This window comes from Cervus canadensis, chromosome 14, assembly GCF_019320065.1.
Source record: "Cervus canadensis isolate Bull #8, Minnesota chromosome 14, ASM1932006v1, whole genome shotgun sequence".
In the NCBI taxonomy this organism is placed as follows: Eukaryota; Metazoa; Chordata; class Mammalia; order Artiodactyla; family Cervidae; genus Cervus; species Cervus canadensis.
In genome coordinates, this window is record NC_057399.1 from 29,881,140 (window position 1) to 29,900,275 (window position 19,136).

The window sequence follows — 19,136 nt, forward strand, 5'->3', positions numbered from 1 at the left end:
CATCTAATTAGATTACAGAGAAATTGCCATGAAATACAAGCATGACCAAGTGGAGACACTCAGAGAATTTTAGTTCTAGGTGACGAACCTTTCTTCACTTATTCAGTTTGGGTACTGTGGGCTCAGAGACAAGGCTGGGAGTCTGTCTTGTATCTTCCCCTGGAAGAGGGCATGGCAACCCACGCCAGTATTCTTGCCTGGAGAATCCCATAGACAGAGGAGCCTGGCGGGCTGCAGTCCGTGGGTCCACGGGGTCACAGAGAATTGGATACAACTGAGCAACTGAGCAGTCATGTACCAAGAGCGTGAGTGAGGAAATCAGAGCCTCAGGTGATGTCGCGGGCAATGCTTTTTCTCAAGAGTATGGTCCTCAGATTCTAGTCCTGGGGCTTCTTGGAGAATTCCCAGTGTGGTTAAAGCCCCTGGGGTGTTTTGCTACAAAGTAGCCAGTTGAACTTCCTTTAACTCAGCATTTCCCAAACTCATTTAACCAGCGAAGCCCCCTGTCCAGGGAGCACTGTTAATGATCCAGTAAGCTCGTCTTCCATAGAGCACACGTCCTGGGAAATGAGGGCTCAGAAGTTGCATTTAGTCCTGAGAGAGTCAGCTCAGGGAAATGTGGACACCAGGATTTAAGTGTGCCCTCCTTAAACAGTACTGACACACTCAGATGTGTACTGGGATATGACGCTCTTTGCCTCCTGGTGACTTGACACTTACTAATGATGCTTAGCCAATTTTAACCATGTACAGCAGGTGGGCAACCCACAAATAAACTTGGCCTATCCACTTTCTGAGGCACAGAAGGCCTCCCCGGGGCTCCGAGATTCAGCCTAGCCCAGGAGCCCAGGGTCTCTGCCTCTCAAAGCTTTAGGACAACCAGCACAAGCAACCTCTCTCTGAGGCAGGGGAAAAAGCCCCAGCTAGAAACAAGGAAACTGATTTTCTTACAGGGCTGATAAGCTGTCTTCAAAGCCACTCTCTGTCTTTTGATTTTAGAATGGATCGTTCTGAAAGAGGACAGTTTCTAGGCATAAATGTTCTTGTACATCCATAGGAAAAATATCTGCCTCGTTTGTTTAGAATCACCCCTCAAGCTTAAGAATTTCCTAAAACAGCCATTAGAGGAAAAAGCACGCTCGGGGTGCCTGCTACAACACACACGCACACCCCTTTAACAGAGTGACATTTGGGATCTGCAGCTCAGGTTGAGAGCCATGTGATTTTGTTTGCCTGCAAAAGCTGTGTGCTTTTTGAGCTTGATCACAATTCAGCCAAAAGCTTTGAAGCGTTTTTTTTTTTTTTTTAACATTTCGAAGTTAGAGACCTGGGGAGAGATCAAAGGACAGAATATTCAGTGGAAGGGAAGGTGGGTTCTTACCTTTGGAAAGGAAGTCTTCCTTCGAGTCACTTCTGAGTCTCCAAGATGAGGTGACAAAAGCTGACCAAGGAAGCAGCGTCTCATTGAGACAGGTAGACAGTTAGAATTCCGTACCTCCACCTGCTGTGATGAAGTGTCGTGGGAAAGAAAGAGAAAAAGAAACTAAATGGCCCGAGTCAATATTTCTAAAAAGCCAAGTGACAGATGATAAATCTTCTCACTCGTCTCCTCAAAATGCTTGTCTAAATACACAAGTAAATAAATAATACTCCAAACCTCATGTCCTGGTCATCACCTCTGCTTTGCTGTAAGTTCAGTGAGAACTTACTTTGTTGTTAAGTTCAGTGAGAAAATTCTGAAGGAATAAATAGGAACTTTATACAGTAGATTCTGTTAGCGGTAATACAGTATATAAAAAATTTATGTAATTATTGTTCTATTATTCTATTTATTTGGCTTTATATGGAAGAGTTAAAAGGTGCCAGGTGACGAACTGTGCTGCTTACGGTGACATAAATAACACTTGGTCATATGCCCCTCAGACAACGTTTCTCTGGGAAAAATCAAATTGGATTTTTGACTTATAGCATGCTTTCAAAGAAGGTAACCTGGGAAAGTGTTTGAGGTCTACTTTATTTATGGATGACAGTATGGTTCCAAATCATATTAGATTGTAAATCTTCATTTTGTTGAACAAGAGCACATTATTATTAATGTTTATTTATGCTCTGACATTTCTCCTTCTGGTCCTTAGTTCATGCCTTTTAAAAAAACCTAGTTGAATGTGTATTGCATTTACAATTTGATATCCTGTTGGTTTTTTTCCATTGAATGTCATACTGAGCATTTTTCCTGTCTTTTAAGGCATATAATTTAAAACTACATAATTTTAGATTCTAGCATTCCCTCACTTGTTTTTTCCCCTAATTGTTTAGCATATTGGCTGCCTTAAGTTATTTTAAATAATGCTGTGATGAACATCTTTACATGTACATATAATATACATATGTATATATTTTTATCCATATTTCTAGCTAGAGTAGATTACCAATCACAAAACCATACATCAGAGTGTGATTGCATTGAAGACCTGTTAAAGCCTGGGTGCTTTTTTGTTATTGAGTTGAGTGAACCCTTTAAGTCTCCTAACTTTGGGGCATTTACCTTGAGTAAACCTGGAGTAACCTCATTTTGGTTGATAGGCACATTATATATCTAGTCCTTAAACAACCCTTGGGGTGATTTTTCACAGCTATCCATTCCACTACCAAAAGCAAGTCAGCGCACATCCCATTCTGTTTTGGTATTACCTCCGATATGCCTCAGGAAGCTGGGAAGTCAGATTCTCAAGCTTGTTAGGAGTTTTCAGGATTGTCCATCAGGACTCAGTAAGATGCAGATGAGAGGCCTCAGGAGAGAATGCAGAGTGCCGGTGCTCTGACCCCTACTATATGACTGGCTTAGGTTTCTGGGGGCTTCCCAGAGAAGCAGAGTGCTATTCAGATCTAAGTGCATTTTTTAAATGGTATTTACTAAACCCTATAGGAATCTGACCCTAAAAAAAGACACATACTTTCACCTACTGCTCTCTAATGCTGACCCAGTTTTTATAGTTTTCTTCTCAAATGATTTCCTATGTTTGACTCCTTTAGGACTCTAATAATTTTCTGTGAAACCTTTCCAACTACAAGTGGGTGTTCTAAATCATGATGAAATCTTATGGAGGCAACATAACCATACATTTTTATATTCATTCATTAAATATAAAAATATATAAACAAAACCTATTTCAGCTTTAGTTAAGATCACTTTTCCAGAAGTATCCTTCAGGAATTCTTGTCAATAGATCAGCTTTGGCAGGTAAAAACACAAATCATGAAGCAGCCAAAAAATTTTTTTAAAAAGGACCCTTAACCAATATCATTAAACACATACTAGCCAGCATTTTAAAGGAGTACATTTCTAAGCTGGTATTACAGTCTTATGCACTCTTCCAGCTTTACCTAAACTGTCATCAGAGGTAGACCTGATATTTATGTGACATTTATAATGTCTGTAGTTATCATTTTAAAGTCACAGTAGTAGAGATGTGGAATTCTTGCCATTCTGTTTGTGGAGGTAATGGGAGAAAAACTGGCTCCCAAATGAAGCACAGCAAAGCAAATCTCGTGTGTGTGTGTTTGTGTGTGTGTGTGTGTAAGCGTGTAAGCTCTACATGCAGGACTTGCAAGCCACCATTAGCATAGTGGCATGTAGGGCTTTTCCACCTCATGTACCATGACAGCATAGCCAGGTGTCTCTTTGACCTCTGGAGAGGAAATGTGTTTGCCTACCAGCACTTGCAAACTGTTAAATGCAGTGGGTTCCTTTATGTTTGTATTTTAGGTTATTCTCCTTCTCCACCCCCTACATCTTATAGGATCACATTTCTTTTTCTGTTGTATGAAATAGGTGGGAAATCAGACCATTTTGGAGGAGGGGGACAGGTATCACTTTTGCCATGGCAAACAGCACACTTGGAGATAATTGCTGCTCAAGCCTTAAATGTGTAAAATGACATAATGGAAAATGCCTTGGGGGTAGGATAAGAAATGGAACACCTTCTGCAAACCATTGTACAATTAGTCCATTGTTCTGTACTTTAGGGAGAAAAAAACTTTCTGGCAGTGAAAAAAAAAAAGTATTTGAGAAGGTATATTGAAAAAGCATTTGTGCAGCTTAAGTTTGAGAAAGAAATGCCAAGAATTCAAAACTCTGTCAGGCTGCCTTCTTTTTTTTAAAACCTTTTTAAAAAACCTTTAATTTAGGGAAAGATAAGTTATCATAACAACATTAGCAAGTGGTCTGGCTACCTCGTGCATTCTATAGGTTATATAAATGCTGAATGTCCTTCAGGACCACCTGACATTTCCTGCCTGGGGTTGCAATGAGAATTATCCCCTTTGATAAGAGATGGGGCAAGGGTTCTGACTGCATGTAAAGTGTCCCCATGCTCTGTGCAGGAGAGAAAAATACCAACATACACAGAATTAAGTTCTGAGCAGCCAGGTACCAAGAGGTGCTTAATATTAAGGAGAAAAGTTTCTTGATCCTGGATGGATCATGGAATATTTGAAGGGAGAAAAGGATAGAGAACGTTCTAGCCATGGAGAGAGGTGGGAGACTTGGAATTTGTGATAAAGGGGGGATTGGCTGAGGTACTTGGGAGTACGCGTAGAGAGGCTGTTCTGACCAAAGGAGTCACATTAGCAAGACAGACGGGGTTTGCAGAGAAGGAGCTGAGGAGGGCTCTGAAAGCCAGGCTGAAGGGTTTGAATGGAGATGGTTCTAGTGAAACCACAAGAAGGTTTCCCTAGAAGGTGTCCAGGTCTTCCTTCAGCTCCGGCTCTTGGTTCTTAGGAGGCATTGGAGGTGGGGGGAGGATAAAGGAAGTGAGATAGGAATATTAAGCCATGTGAGCCTTTATTTTTGAAACCAAGTAAAATTTATGTCATTTTACAGGTATTGGTCCTGAGTTTTAGAACATTCAGCCGTCTCTTTTGTTGAGCATAGATAACTCTGGACTTGTCTCCTTCATAGGTTCTAGATTCTCTATGTCATGGAATAGGACATCAGACCAAGATTGTTTGAGCCATTCTGTCCCTGATGAAAAGAGCTTTACCACACCCTCAGTGCGGACTGCTTCTTTCCTACTTCTCTAGTAGCGCAGATGAAATTGAGAGTGTGTCCATCACAGGTGTACACAGCAAAGACATACTTGTAATCCGTCAATAGAAAAATGACACCATCTGTTGGCAATGTAGAAAATGACACTGACGCTGTCACTGAGGGTCAGGTGTTAAATCCAAAATTACAAAGAGGTCTGACTGTTGCTAGGGTATAAAGAATGCTAATTATAAACAGAAAAATGAATATCTATAAGTTCCTCTATTGCCTTTCAGATATTCATTTACAGACTGGTTTGTGAATTTAAGTCTCAGAATGGGAGAAAGAAAAAAAGACCAGAGATTGTGGCCCTGTGTCAAAGGTGACAGCAAATGAAATGGTTTTTTTCATATTCTATATGGTATAATTTATGGTGGTACAGTCACATTTCTCAACCTCAAATGGGAGTAGGGGTGGCTGAGGCTGAGAGAACACCTTGGTTCTTGCCACAATAATCTTTAAAATCCAGCTTCCTATCAGAGCGTAGTCTTCTTATACCTCGTGGGTTGGCCCCTGGTTTTAGTATTCATGAGGTCTGTATATGCATTAAAAAATAAAACGTAAATACTGACCCAGTATCACAGAGAAACTCACCCATCCCTTTGACAGGATTTTCGGTTAATTTATGCAGGCCCCTTTGCACTTCAGCATTTTCCCCACTGGTTGCTAGGCAACCATTTGAGTTACTGCGCATGCCTTTTTTATGATAACTGTCATTATGATTATTTTTTAATTATACGACTGGGACTATAGATTAAAACAGCATATTGTCACTCATTCTCTGCTGCTGCTTCTAGCATTTTCACACACTCCTAGGATTACCTTCCAAAATTTACATGGCAGTGATTTATTTATTTTTATTTTTTTCATGTATTTCTGGCTTCACAAAAGAAGTGGAGATGGCATTGTAAGGGGAGTGAGATTTTTGTGAAAAATGACTATACCATATCTCCCAAGCTGTTATCGATCTAGATAGGCTGAGTCATAAAATAGGATCCTGAGCCTAAATTATATCTTGTTCCTTTGACTGTGTCTGCTTCTAACATTAAGTAATGTTAAATGCTTATATTGTATTATAGTCTGTTTCTCAAAATTACAAAATGTGAAGCATTTGTTGCTATTAAATGTGCTTTCAAATAAAGCTACCATGAGGGGGGGGGGCGGGGGGAGGGTACAGCACTGATCCCAGCACATGAGGCAGCCACACTTGCTAAATATGTTTGTTCTTTTCTGCACAAATTACTTCATACACACAAAATGGAGTTAGGCAAGATGAAGGGGTTCCTCCGGCAAATAATAATAAAGGTACGTGTGGTTCACAGTGTGTAAAAATGCTCTCAAAGGAATAAGACTGCAAAGATAAGACAGCCCTAGTACATACAAAAGCTTTTCATTTGAATTTCCACAGTATGTTCTAACATACTATTTTCTGAATATACAGTGAATTTGAAAACAAAGGGGTATGGAAAGAAAGTCAGTGTATTTTTTTTTAACCAATTCAGTTATTACTCATTTAGAAATGGAATTTTTAGTGGAATGGATATTTTAAATATTTGTATCAAACTGAAGAGATTCACTCTGTGGATTTCCCATACATATATGACAGAAGTGGAGACCTACTGGCATTTTCGTGTGATTTTGAAGTTAGCACCAGGGACATTAATCTCTCATAGAGTTAGTTGTAGGATTTTCTTTGATCTAAAGAGCCCCATGTTTCTATGCATGGGATGCCATTTGCTTTCCTGACATTTTCTGAAAGAGGATGCAAGTTCGTCTCAGTAGTGCATGATCTGTTATGTTTTTGTGTGTTTTCCCCACCCTGCAGTTCAGGGAGACAGCTCAGTGAGGTCTTCATTCAGTTACCGTCAAGAAAAGAATTGCCAGAATATTATGAATTAATCAGGAAACCAGTGGATTTCAAAAAAATAAAGGTACATCTTTTGTTTACAAACTTTTATTTCTTAAAGTAAATAAAGCAGAAATGTAAATAGGATGAAAAAAGCATAATTATTAGGCCTTGACAGTGGTGACCTATCTTACTGCCACTGACACTCACCAGGGCTTGGCACTAAAAAGGTCAGGATGTTCTTGTGCCTTTAGATGTACGTTATTTAATCATCATATTGAGAGCTCGTATTGATTATATTGCACTTTATTTAGGAAGTCTCAGATTGCTCCCATGATCCCAGTGCTCTTACGGGTTCCCATCATATGCTCCTCACTGCCCCTTGTAAGGAGGTGTCCCAGTGGGAGGGTGGTCTCTGTGGATGGCACCCCCTGGAGTTGTGTAGCCCCACCTTTCTGGTAGGACTGTCTACTGGGAAGACAAAGGGAAGATCAGGCTTTGTTAACTAAGTATTGATAGTTGTATTTCTACCTCCAACCCCCCCACCCCCACCCTGGCACCCCACCCCCTCCTCTGTTTTATCCAAAATTTCCATCAGGAAAGAATTCGTAATCATAAGTACCGGAGCCTGGGTGACCTGGAGAAAGACGTCATGCTCCTCTGTCACAATGCTCAGACATTCAACTTGGAGGGATCCCAGGTGAGACACGTTTAACCTTAAACATGCCTGTGTTGTTTTAAGTCAAATATTTTCATTTGCTACCGTCAATCCTATCCTGGCAGAAGAAAAGGAAAAATAAAAGCCTATCTTTCCATGCTACTTACCTATGTAACTCAATCGAGGCTTTGGCATTTTTAAATTAATGCCAGCTCCTTTGTACCGTATCCATGCTAGTTCCTACTTGTGCTTCCCTTTTAAGGCCTGGCTTTTAACCAGAGGAGGAATTTAAGTTAATAACTTAATATAATGCCTAAAAGCTAGAGGTACAATCTTTGCTTTTATAGAAATGGTGTATTTGGTTATATTTACCTTGGGTTTTCTGATTGTAACTTTGCCTCAGGAGCTGAAACTGCTATTTTGTTTTAAAAGAAAAATTATATAGCAAAAACAACCGTCACCTCTAATTGTTACAAAAATGCTTTTTATCAGGTCAGCTGCAATTCTCTTTACTTTCTTTCTCCGCAGTTAGTGGGTGTAAGAGTCTGTAAGTAAGTGATTCTATTAAAATAACTAAGTAGGTGGAGGACACTCTTGCTTTAATTACACCTCAATTCCACTCACCTTTTGTAGGAACTCTCCTTTTCCCATCTATGCTCTCATACTCAGGAAGCAGAAAGAACATGAAGGCAGGTCAGTGTGTCTGTCAACCACCATCAAATTCCTTAGGCCTCTTTCCTGATCGGGCTTTTTAAATCTTCTTGTCAGTTTTAGTCACTAAACTGGAGAATGTGGGACTCCTCAGAATGTGCCTTGAACAGACTATATACCTTTCCAGTTAATGGGACTTAATATTAGAGTTCTTTTGACCAAAACAATAGGTCTTGAAAGCAAGCCTTCTTCAAAGAAATTTAAGGTGAAAACTAGGACACAGTTAAGTCCAAGAGTCAATACAGAAGCGTTTTGTGAATGACCGCTTATGGTTTGTGGGTAGACTGGAGGTTCTTTACAGGACTGGCTGCATTGTGATATTCACCCTGTCCCACCACCCCCGGTTTGCCACACTGCCTCACCCCTGACCTGGTGTGATAAATGGCCTCTTGACTGGCTTCCCTCCCAGGCCCACCTGGATGTTAGTTTATCTTTCTCTAAGCACCTTTTTATTCTGTCCATCTACTGCCCACCAAGCTTTGAGCTTCCCCATGTACTGTTAAATTGTAGAATGAATTTAATCGCCAGAGTCTGCTTTCTGAGGTTATATCCTCTCACTCTTTGGCCTTCTCTCCTGCTGTTCCTCAACCTAAACAGTTCATAGTCCAGTAAGACAGGTCCCATAAACACCCACTTCCCCAGATACACATGTAGTTGTAAGAAAGAATATAAATAGAGAGAGTGCCTTGATAGTAACATCTTGCATAACAGTCATCCCATGTCATAACCAGGAAACATGATGGCTCTGTTCCAGACACATCTTTGTGATTCTTGCCTCCCCACCCTTTCCTTTGCTCCCCTTTCCTAAAAACCCCTCTTTCTGACCCCTGATAGGCTCGTCCTCACCTTTAAGATCCAGCTAAACTCTAGTGTCTCTGGCAAAATTCTGCCCCAGTGGCCCCATCCCACTGTGTCTTCTTTACCATTTCTAAGTGCATAGCTCAGCAGCATGAAGGGCATTTTCATTGTTGTGCAACAGACCTCCAGAACTTTTTCACCCTGTAAAAGTGAAACTGTAATCTTTCCACCACACACTGTTCTGCCTTCTCTTGCAATGAATTTGACTGTTCTAGACATCTCATAAGTGAATCACATAGTATTTGTCTGTCTGTGAGTGGCTTATTATTTCACCCAGCATCGTGTCCTCAGAGTTCATCCATGTTGTATAGCATGTAACAGGATTTCTTTCCTTTTTAAGGCTGAATAATATTCCACCATGTGGATAGACCTCATTTTGTTCACCCATACCTCTATGGATGAAACTTTGGTTTGCTTCTACCTCTTGGCTACTGTGAATAGTGCTACCATAAACATGGGTGTGTACATATCTTTTCAGGACCCTGCTTTCAGTTCCTTTGGGTATATGTCTGGAATGGGCTTGCTGGATCATATGGTACTTCTGTTTTCAGTTTTTTGAGGAAAAACTGAAAGTTTTTTGAACTTTTCATTTTTGAACTTTTATCTCAGCCAACCACACAGGTCTATGCTCACATATGTGCATACACTAGAAATAAAGCATTTATTGCAATACTGTTGGCTGGCACAGATAAAGTCAGTAATAAGTAATGGTTTTCCATTTTTGTTAGAAGAATTGCACCTTTAAAAAAAGTTGCTATACCACAGTACTTGATGGAACAATTTAAATAAGGAATATAGTTTGATTTTATTATTTTTTCCTGCTAGTTTTATTGAGATTTTAGTGACCTATGGCACTGTGTAAGTTTACAATATACAGTATAATTTTACTTACATAAATCATGAATTGATTGCCACAGTAAGTTTAGTGAATATCCATCATCTCATATAGATATAAAATCAAAGAAATAGAAAAAAAATATTTTTCCTTGTAATGAGAACTTAGATTTACTCTCTTAACAACGTTCATATATAACATACAGCAGTATTGATTATATTTACCATACTGTACCTTACATCCCTGTACCTATTTGTCTTATAACTGGATGTTTGTATCTTTTGACTTCCTTCATCCAATTCTATCTTCCCCTACCCCCGCCTCTGGTAACCACAAATTTGATCTCTTAAGAAATAACATTTTTTAAACACTAGTCTTGCTGTCAAAAATGAAAGGACATCTTCTTATGGAAGCCCACCCTTCCCTCTCAAGCATGTGTGCACACACACAGACACTGAAATTAATTCAGCTGTATGTGGACTTTTCCTATAAGAATCTCTCTATAGATCTGAGTTTGGTGTTTTCCTGTTGGGTGTCAGAGGTGTGGGCATGGGGAAGAAAAGAGCACGCTGCGTTTGTGAATCCCAGGTCCTCAGGTTGGGGTTTTTTAACAGTTGCCCTTTTGACCTTTTAGATCTATGAAGACTCCATCGTCTTACAGTCAGTATTTAAGAGCGCTCGGCAGAAAATTGCCAAAGAGGAAGAGAGTGAGGACGAAAGCAATGAAGAGGAGGAAGAGGAAGATGAAGAAGAGTCGGAGTCAGAGGGTGAGTCCACGCGGTTTCTCTACTTCTTTGGGCCCTGGCCACCTGCGTCGTTTCTCCAGATGCTCACAGGGCAAGATGTGAGAGTCAGGCAGACCTGGATTTAGGCCTTGGTCTTCTGTAGCCCTTCTGGGCCACCCTGGCAGTGGACTTAACCTTGCTGGAGCTCAGTGTCCTATGTAAAACTGAGGTTCTAGATACACCTCCAGCCACGCAAAGAGCTCAGCACACGGCCAGGCTCACGGCACACACTGAATGTTGCCTTTGGAAATCAGTGTGATAGCCATCTTCTACCAGCGTGGCTGTTAATACCACGTTGCTGTTACCCGGCACGGTGGGTGGTTCTCTAAACTGGGTGATTGCTGGGCTCCACCCCTGAGTTTCTGATTCAGTTGCCTGCGGTGGGGGTCTCAGAGTCTAGTGTTTCTTCCAGGTTTACGGGGGATGCATCCAGCACCACACTTTGAGAATCACCACCTTGACTGTCAGACTGTGGTGCATTTTGTCCTTCATGGATCAGATACTGATCCTGTCTTTTAAGTTTTGATATTTTATTCATCATGTTTTTTTTTTTTTTTTTTGCCATGAATTTTGAGCTTTTAAAACATTGCATCGACTGGTATTTATCTTGGTTACTGAATTTGGGGGCCCTCTCAAGGTTTTCACCCAAGGCAAGAGTCTCCCTAGTCTTAATCTAGTCCCAGCCTTGGTGGGTAACCATATTATTTCAAAGGTTAAGGCTGCCTTGAAAAATGTCTAAAATTTCTTCTTACCTAATTATGTTTTCACCCCATACTTCCTCTCAAAGTAATTATAGTCTTCTAGATAAAACAGTATAGATATGCTTTAAAATTTCTTTATTAGATACACACGCTTAGTACAGACAACTTGGAAAACATTTTTAAGAAAAGAAAATTTGTAAAATTCCATTACCCAATATACATTTAACTCCAGTTGCCTTCCAGTTTTTTTCCACACATAAATATTTTATTTATAGAAGTATCACACACTGTTTTATAGCATGATTTTTCTATTAGGAACATTTTCCCACAGCAAAGAGGTTTTTATACAGCCGTACATACTAACATCCATTAATGAATGTACCAACAGAGCGTAATCTCACTCTAAATAATGCTGTCTGAACATTCTTACCCATAAATCACTGCACACATTTTAAAAACACATCTGATGCCTGCGTATTGCCACAGAGAATGGAGCTGACATCTTTGTCGGCGGTGTACAGAAGTGTTTCCCCACACCCGCATCTGCTCTCAGGATTATTCTCTTTAGTGAATCTGCCTTTAAAGTATTAGTTTAACCTTTTTCAGTTTCATCTGGTTACTCCCTAATTTTATATCCTAGCATTTGATGATTAAGTCTACATAATTTATTCTAGCTAAACATTTCTATATTTTAGAGCCAGATTGCTAATCTGTTTTCAAATAGCTCCCTTCTTATCCCAGCTATCAGTTGACTTTTTCCCTAACTTCTCCTGAGACTTAGTGTATTAACTTCCTATGGCAACTCTAACAAATGACTGCAAACTTACTGCCTCAGTACAACTTACATTTACTGTCTCACAGTTCTGTAGGTCATGAGTTTGTTGTGGGTCTCTCTGGGTCAAAATCAAGGTGTTAGCAGCCTGCGTTCCTCTGTGGGGGTTCCAGGGGAGAATCCATTTCCTTGTGTCTCCTTCTCACATTGCATCTCTTTGACCCTGTCTTCTGCCTCCTCTTCATTCACATTCTTCTTTTTGTTACTGAGGTATAAGTGATATATTAGGTTCAAATATACAGCATAATGATGCCATATTTGTGTATATTTTGAAATGATCACAGTAAATCTACTTGACATCCATCACCACATAGTTAGAAAAAAATTGTTTTTTCGTGACAGGTACTTTGAAGATTTACTCCTAGCACATTTCAAATATGCAATACAGTATTCACTATACTCACCCTGCTTACCTTAAACCCCATGACTTATTTAGAACTGAAGATGTATACCTTTGGATTCCCTTCAGTCATCTCCCACCCCACCTCTGCAACCACCATATCTGTTTAGTTTTTAATCTCACATACAAGTGAAACTGTACAGTATCTTTTGCTCTCTGATTTATTTCATTTAGCATAGTGCCCTCATGGTGCATCCATGGTGTCACAAATGCCCTTTTTAAAAATTTTTTATTTTATATTGCAGTATAGTCAACTTACAATGCTGTGCTAGTTTCAGATGCACAGAAAAGTGATTCAGTTATACATGTATCCATTCTTCTCCAGATTCGTTTCCCATATAGGTTATGACTCAGTTCTGCTTAATCTCCTGCTAGTCTTCTCGGGGGTTCCCTTGTGCCTAAGCTATTTTTGCTGCTGTTAAGGTTTTTTAAGTTTTGACATCTTAATTACAGTATGTCTCAGTGTGCGTCTCTTTGGGTTTTCCCTTATTTAGGAGTCCCTGGCTCCGGACCCTGCTGTGGGGATCTGGACCCAGCCGTGGGTCACGGCGCCAGGGATAGCGTTTGCTGTGAGGTTATGTCTCCGCCTCTTCGCTCCTCTTCCCCGCTTCAGTGTGGGTGCTCCCTCACTTGCCCGACGAGGAGGTGTCACTCAGCCGGTTTCTGCATCTTTTGCAGAGGCAGCTGTCCCATTTGTAGCTTACATTCTGTGTGTCTGTGGGAGGAGGCGAGTTCAGCATCTTCTTGAACCAGGAGCGCCTCTTCTTCCACTTTGAAGGACCTGTGATTAGATTGCGCCTACCTGGTTCATCTAGGATAATCTCCCCATCCCAAGGGATTATGCTATGCTCCCTGTCACAGTGCAAAGGAAACATATTGACAGGGTCTGAGGATTAGGACATGGACATCTCTGGGAGGCCATCATTATTCTGCCTACCACCCTGGTTAATTAGAACTTGTCTATGTGGTGGTAATGTAAAGCCTCAGAATGCTGTTTAAAGGGCCCATCTGATGGTCCAGTTTATTAGCCTAGTTGCCCACGGCAGCCTTTTATGTGGGGTTTGTGGAGGAACATAATCCACTGACTCACAGAGCCTGAAGGCTTTCCAGTGCCCACCGCTCCCATGAGCATTTAGATTGTGTTCTTGAGCATGCATTTTCTTGCCTTTACTGCCAGTCTTCTGCCTTTTCCTGACTTCCATGGGTTTCCTGTACTCCTGTGTCAGGAAGAACTACACCTGTATAGGTAAAGGTAGTACACTTTTTCTTTCCAAATTACTATTTTTTGAATTTAAAGGGCTTCATATTTTATACACATTTCCATTAATAGGTAGACCTTCTCATCTCCAGTCTCTTCTTCTTGTCCTAAATTACTCTACCCAAAGCAACATGTCCCTGCCTTATAGCTCATTAAGCGGCAGGCATGTGGGTATGGTAGATGGAAGAAGCCTGGACTAGAAATACTGTTTTGTGCACTAGGATTTGCCAGCTTCTGCCCTATTTGGGATGGGGGGAGGGCGTATGATGTCCCTACAATTCAGAACAGTTCTGTCTCATCTTTTTAGTCAGCCTACACTTCCATGGAAGACTTAATCTCTGGAAGTGTTCAGTGGGTCCCTCCCCCTTCACAGAAGTCTGAAAAGTTATCATCTCAGATCCCTTCCAGAGCTGATTCCCTCCATGACAATTATCTATTTCTAGGTGCCTTGAGACCCACCAGACACGATATTCTAACAAAATGGGTTTGAATGAGAGACATTAATTCTCAGTCACTTCATCATCCATTTTGGGACGCCCAGAATGATGCCGGAGGACAGGTTTTCTGTATACCTTGGGATGTACACCTGTAATTGTGGTATAACACTTTGACCTCTTTCTTCCAAGTGTTTTTATTTCTATCCTCAGAACAGTCCTGTGAAAGTGGAAATGGGTGCCATCTTCCTGTATGTGTTTATACTTGTATTCTTTATATTCTCTGTATACAGAATTATATGGAATTTTATGTCCTCTGTAGAGATTCATACACACACACAGGGATGAATATGTTTGCAAATAGGGATGTATACTACTTTTTCTGGAAATAATCAGTAGGAAGAGAGACTAGAGAAGAGGGGGAAAACCTTTCAAATTCACTTTCCATTTTGTATGTTGCTGTGCTGTTAACTTTTTAAGTCAACTGGAGTTATTTAAACAATAAAATCATTGGCTTTTTTTTTTTTTTAACCCTTTTACACTTACGTACACTTTTTAATGTCAAAGTTCTCTTTTCAAAAATGCCCATACCCCTCCATGCAGTCAGTAAGGCAGCCTTCACCATCCTCATTATTAGGAAGATCCCTGTTCAGCCATCAAGAGACCTGGAAAATGAGCCAGCCCAGCTTCCCTCCAGGACCCCATTCTTTCTAGTTGCTTGTTTAGGGTGACTATATAACTTATCATGCAAAACCAAGACACATTTGCAAGTGAAAGGGTGCTAACTATAATTGGATCAGCCACTGGATAACAGGTATGAATCAAGGACATTCTGGGCACTCTGGGATGTTGGCTTTGTCATCAGTAGGCTGGGATCATTTTACTACTTGTAAAAAGAGTCCCCTGTGATTCCTCATTGCCTGTTTTGGTTTTATTGTAGCAAAATCTGTTAAGGTGAAAATCAAGCTCAATAAAAAGGATGAGAAAGGCCGGGACAAAGGAAAAGGCAAGAAAAGGCCAAATCGAGGAAAAGCCAAGCCTGTGGTGAGCGATTTTGACAGTGATGAAGAGCAGGATGAAAATGTAAGTATGGCTGTCTTTGCTGAAGTTGGGAAGCCCTCCCCACTTCTGTTTTCCTCTCATATGCCCATGCTCCTTCCACCCTCTATGCTTTATTACTCAGAAATGAAAATGTAAAGATTCGGGGAGATTTCATTATTAAGGGATGTGAACCGAGCTGAGTGATTTATAACAAAGAATTTGGGGCTTTGTTTATTGCCTTTTTAATAGCCTTCAAAAATGAAAAACTGCTAAATCAAGTTCCCTCTCTCCCTTTATCTTCCCAGTGCCTACTTACAAATAGAGTTTTCTTTATGGACGGTTAATATTTTATAGCCATACCACCCAGCATACCTAGTATATTAGTGGTATACAGAGGAAATAACAATTCCATGGGAGGCTGAGAAAAAGTGATATGATGTCAGAGTTTTGGATCTGAGTTGCTACTTCAGGCGCCATACAAAGAACTCAGATGAATTTTTTAAAATTTGAAAAATTCAGGGTGCATTGATGGAGCCAGGTCCTGACATAAGGATCTTCTCATATGGTACCATCCTTAATGCTTATAATAATCCTAAGATAGATGTCACTCTCACCTTATTACAGAAATCAATGCTTATTTATGTTATGTGTGTTTTGCTGCAGGTCATGTAAGTAAACAGCAGAGGCTGATTTCAGACCCAAAGAGCATAGCTCAGTCTGGTGCGCTGTCCTTGACTCTGTGGGCAGCCCCGGTAGCTTCTAATACAGTGCCTTCTGCAGGGCCCTCCATTTCAGTCACTTTCCAGAGGACTTCTAGGTTCCCTACCACCAAGCCTCTTCTTTTGCTTTCTGGAAAGTTAATTTTCCATCTTCAAACGTATGCTAGTTTGACTTTCCGTCAACATATTTGCCATTGAGGTCTGTTGAGAAAAGCTTAGCATTCTTATCCCACCCCATCCAGCCTGAACCCTCGACACAAGCATTTTCAAATACATTTTAAAATCCTAAAATCAAACGCACAGTACTTTATTCTCTCTTGCAATGTGTGCATGCTCAGTTGTGTCCGACTCTTTGCAACCCCTGTTGCAAATGGACTGTAGCCTGCTGTCCATGGGATTTTCCAGGCAAGAATACTGGAGCAGGTTGCCATTTCCTCCTCCAAGAGATCGTCCTAACCCAGTGACTGAACCCACATCTCTTGCATTGGTAGGTGGATTCTTTACCACTGCACCACCTGGGAAACCCATGAATTTTCTAAAAATAGCGCTCAAAATAGAAATCATTAGCCATGAACTTCCCCGGTGGTCCAGTGGTTGTGAGTCTGCCTGCCAATGCAGGAGACACAGGTTCAGTCCCTGCTCCGGGAGGGTTCTACACACCACGGTACAGGTAAGCCCATGTGCCACAACTACTGAGCCCGCGCTCTAGAGCCGCAGCTAGATAAAGTCCTTGCACAGCAACAAAGATCCAGCACAGCCATAAAGAAATCCTAAGCCGTGAACTTTTCATACCCAACTGCAAGAGAGCACAACGCTGGCACAGATGGCCGGCACTGCTTTGGGGTCTCCAAGTAGGAGCTCCCCTTTTCAGCACAGAGACTGTTGATGCCTCTTTACTAGCATGGTTAACTGTTTCCACAATGTCATTTCTTTTCCACATTGCCTCTTGATGGCTTATTGTCTTTCTTTCCTACATTTACTTTTAGGAACAATCAGAAGCCAGTGGGACTGATGATGAGTGATCACTACGGACATTTTTTTCTTGGTAGAACTGAACTCCTTCTTCCCCTCTCTCGTCTCTACCCAGTGAGTTCATTTCTCTTATGGGCACTGGGTCGTTTCTATATCATTATCATCTATAAACTAGCTTTAGAATAGTGCCAGACAAACATATGATATCATGGTGTAAAAAAACACACATGCATACACAAACCTTTGTAACATATTGTGACCAAATGGGCCTCAAAGATTAAAACAAACAAAAAAGCTTTTGATGGAAAAAATGTGGGTGGATGGTATATTTCTATGGGTGGGTCTAATTTGGTAACAGTTTGATTGTGCCTGGTTTTATCACCTGTTCAAATGAGAAGATTTTTGTCTTTTTTGTAGCACTGATAACCAGGAGAAGCCATTAAAAGCCACTGGTTATTTTATTTTTCATCAGGCAATTTTCAAGGTTTTTATTTGTTTGGTATTGTTTTTTTTTACACTGTGGTACATATAAGCAACTTTAATAGGTGATAAATGTACAGTAGTTAAGACTTCACCTACATAGACATTTTTCCATTTTATGCTCTATGATCTGAAAAAAAAAAATGCTTTTTGAATTGTATAAGATTTATGTCTACTGTAAACATTGCTTAATTTTTTCGCTCTTGATTTAAAAAAAGTTTTGTTGAAATCGCTATTGAATATTGCAATCTATATAGTGTAATGGATGGCTTCTTTTGTCAACCTTATCTCCTATGTTACCAACGTGTATCGTCTCCTTCTCCCTAAAGTGTACTTAATCTTTGCTTTCTTTGCACAATGTCTTTGGTTGCAAGTCATAAGCCTGAGGCAAATAAAATTCCAGTAATTTCCAAGAATGTGGTGTTGGTGCTTTCCTAATAAAGATATAACTGAGCTCAACAAACACTGCCTCTGGTTTTTGAGTCCTGGGAGATTAAAACCCTGGTGCCTGAGTAAGAGCCTCCTGCAGAGGGCTGGGCAAGCTCTTGCTACAGTGACATGGTAGGAAGAAATTTTTTAAAGACTGAGAGTAGCCCCTAGAATGAACCGGGTGTGTTACAAGGGAGAGGAGTTTACTGCTCTTGTGACTTTACACTTACATAACAGGACTGATGCTGCCATGGACCAAGTCACACTGAGCCCCTGCTCAACCTTTTCCAGTGGTTTAACTTCTGTTTATTTACCAGAAAATCCACAGGAACACCTCAGAGATACTGTAGGTCCAGTTCTAGATCAACACAGTGAACAGCGCAATAGAGTGAGTCCCATGAGTGTTTGGCTTTCCGGTGCATGTAAAGTTCAGTTTGCACTATACTATAGTCCTAAGTGTGTAACGGCATCAAGTGTGCAATAGCATTATGTCCAAAAGATAGCATACATCCCTTTCTAACCATCATCTGAGGCTTCAGCGAGTCATGGTGGTAATAATCAGATCACAGATCACCAGAACACATATTATAATGAGAAAGTATCAAAACCACAAAAACATGAAGTGAGCAAATGCGATTAGAAAGTAGTACTAACAGACTTGCTGGAGGCGGGGGTTACCACAGACCTGCAATTTGCGAAAAACACCGGATCTACAAAACACAATAAAGCAAAGTGCAGTAAAATGAAATATGCCTATCTATGGTGATATAGATTTATACCCTAGTATTTAATAAATCTCTATTCATATCAACTTAGAAAGATCTGAAAAGTGCTCATTTTGAAAGACTGGTTCAGTGAACACCCTATATACCTTTCTACTAAGATTCATTAATGACTAATCTGTCCCACCCCACCCCCACCCACTTGTTTCTTAACTAAACCAATGACAAGGACCAGAATGGAAGCATTTTCACTTGTCTCTAATGCATTAGTTGGTGGAAAGTTCATTTCTTAGAAATGTCTAAAAAGAACTATGGGATTCTTTCTTTCATAATATGAGGAACTGACAACACATCTTTCTTTGAATCTTG

At 40.5% G+C, this 19,136-nt stretch overlaps 1 protein-coding gene across 6 annotated transcripts in view; it reads left to right on the plus strand.

Moving 5' to 3' along the window:
- The window catches only part of SMARCA2 (SWI/SNF related, matrix associated, actin dependent regulator of chromatin, subfamily a, member 2), a 175,279-nt gene extending 157,250 nt beyond the window's left edge, over positions 1-18,029 (plus strand). For all 6 annotated transcript variants that reach the window (XM_043487359.1, XM_043487360.1, XM_043487361.1 and 3 more), the window contains 5 exons: positions 6,912-7,017; positions 7,531-7,632; positions 10,629-10,761; positions 15,345-15,487; positions 17,151-18,029. In XM_043487359.1, coding sequence (XP_043343294.1) covers positions 6,912-7,017; positions 7,531-7,632; positions 10,629-10,761; positions 15,345-15,487; positions 17,151-17,186 — 520 coding nt within the window. In that variant the 3' untranslated portion in view covers positions 17,187-18,029. The remainder of the gene's footprint in view (positions 1-6,911; positions 7,018-7,530; positions 7,633-10,628; positions 10,762-15,344; positions 15,488-17,150) is intronic.
- The last annotated feature ends 1,107 nt before the right edge of the window (positions 18,030-19,136 follow it).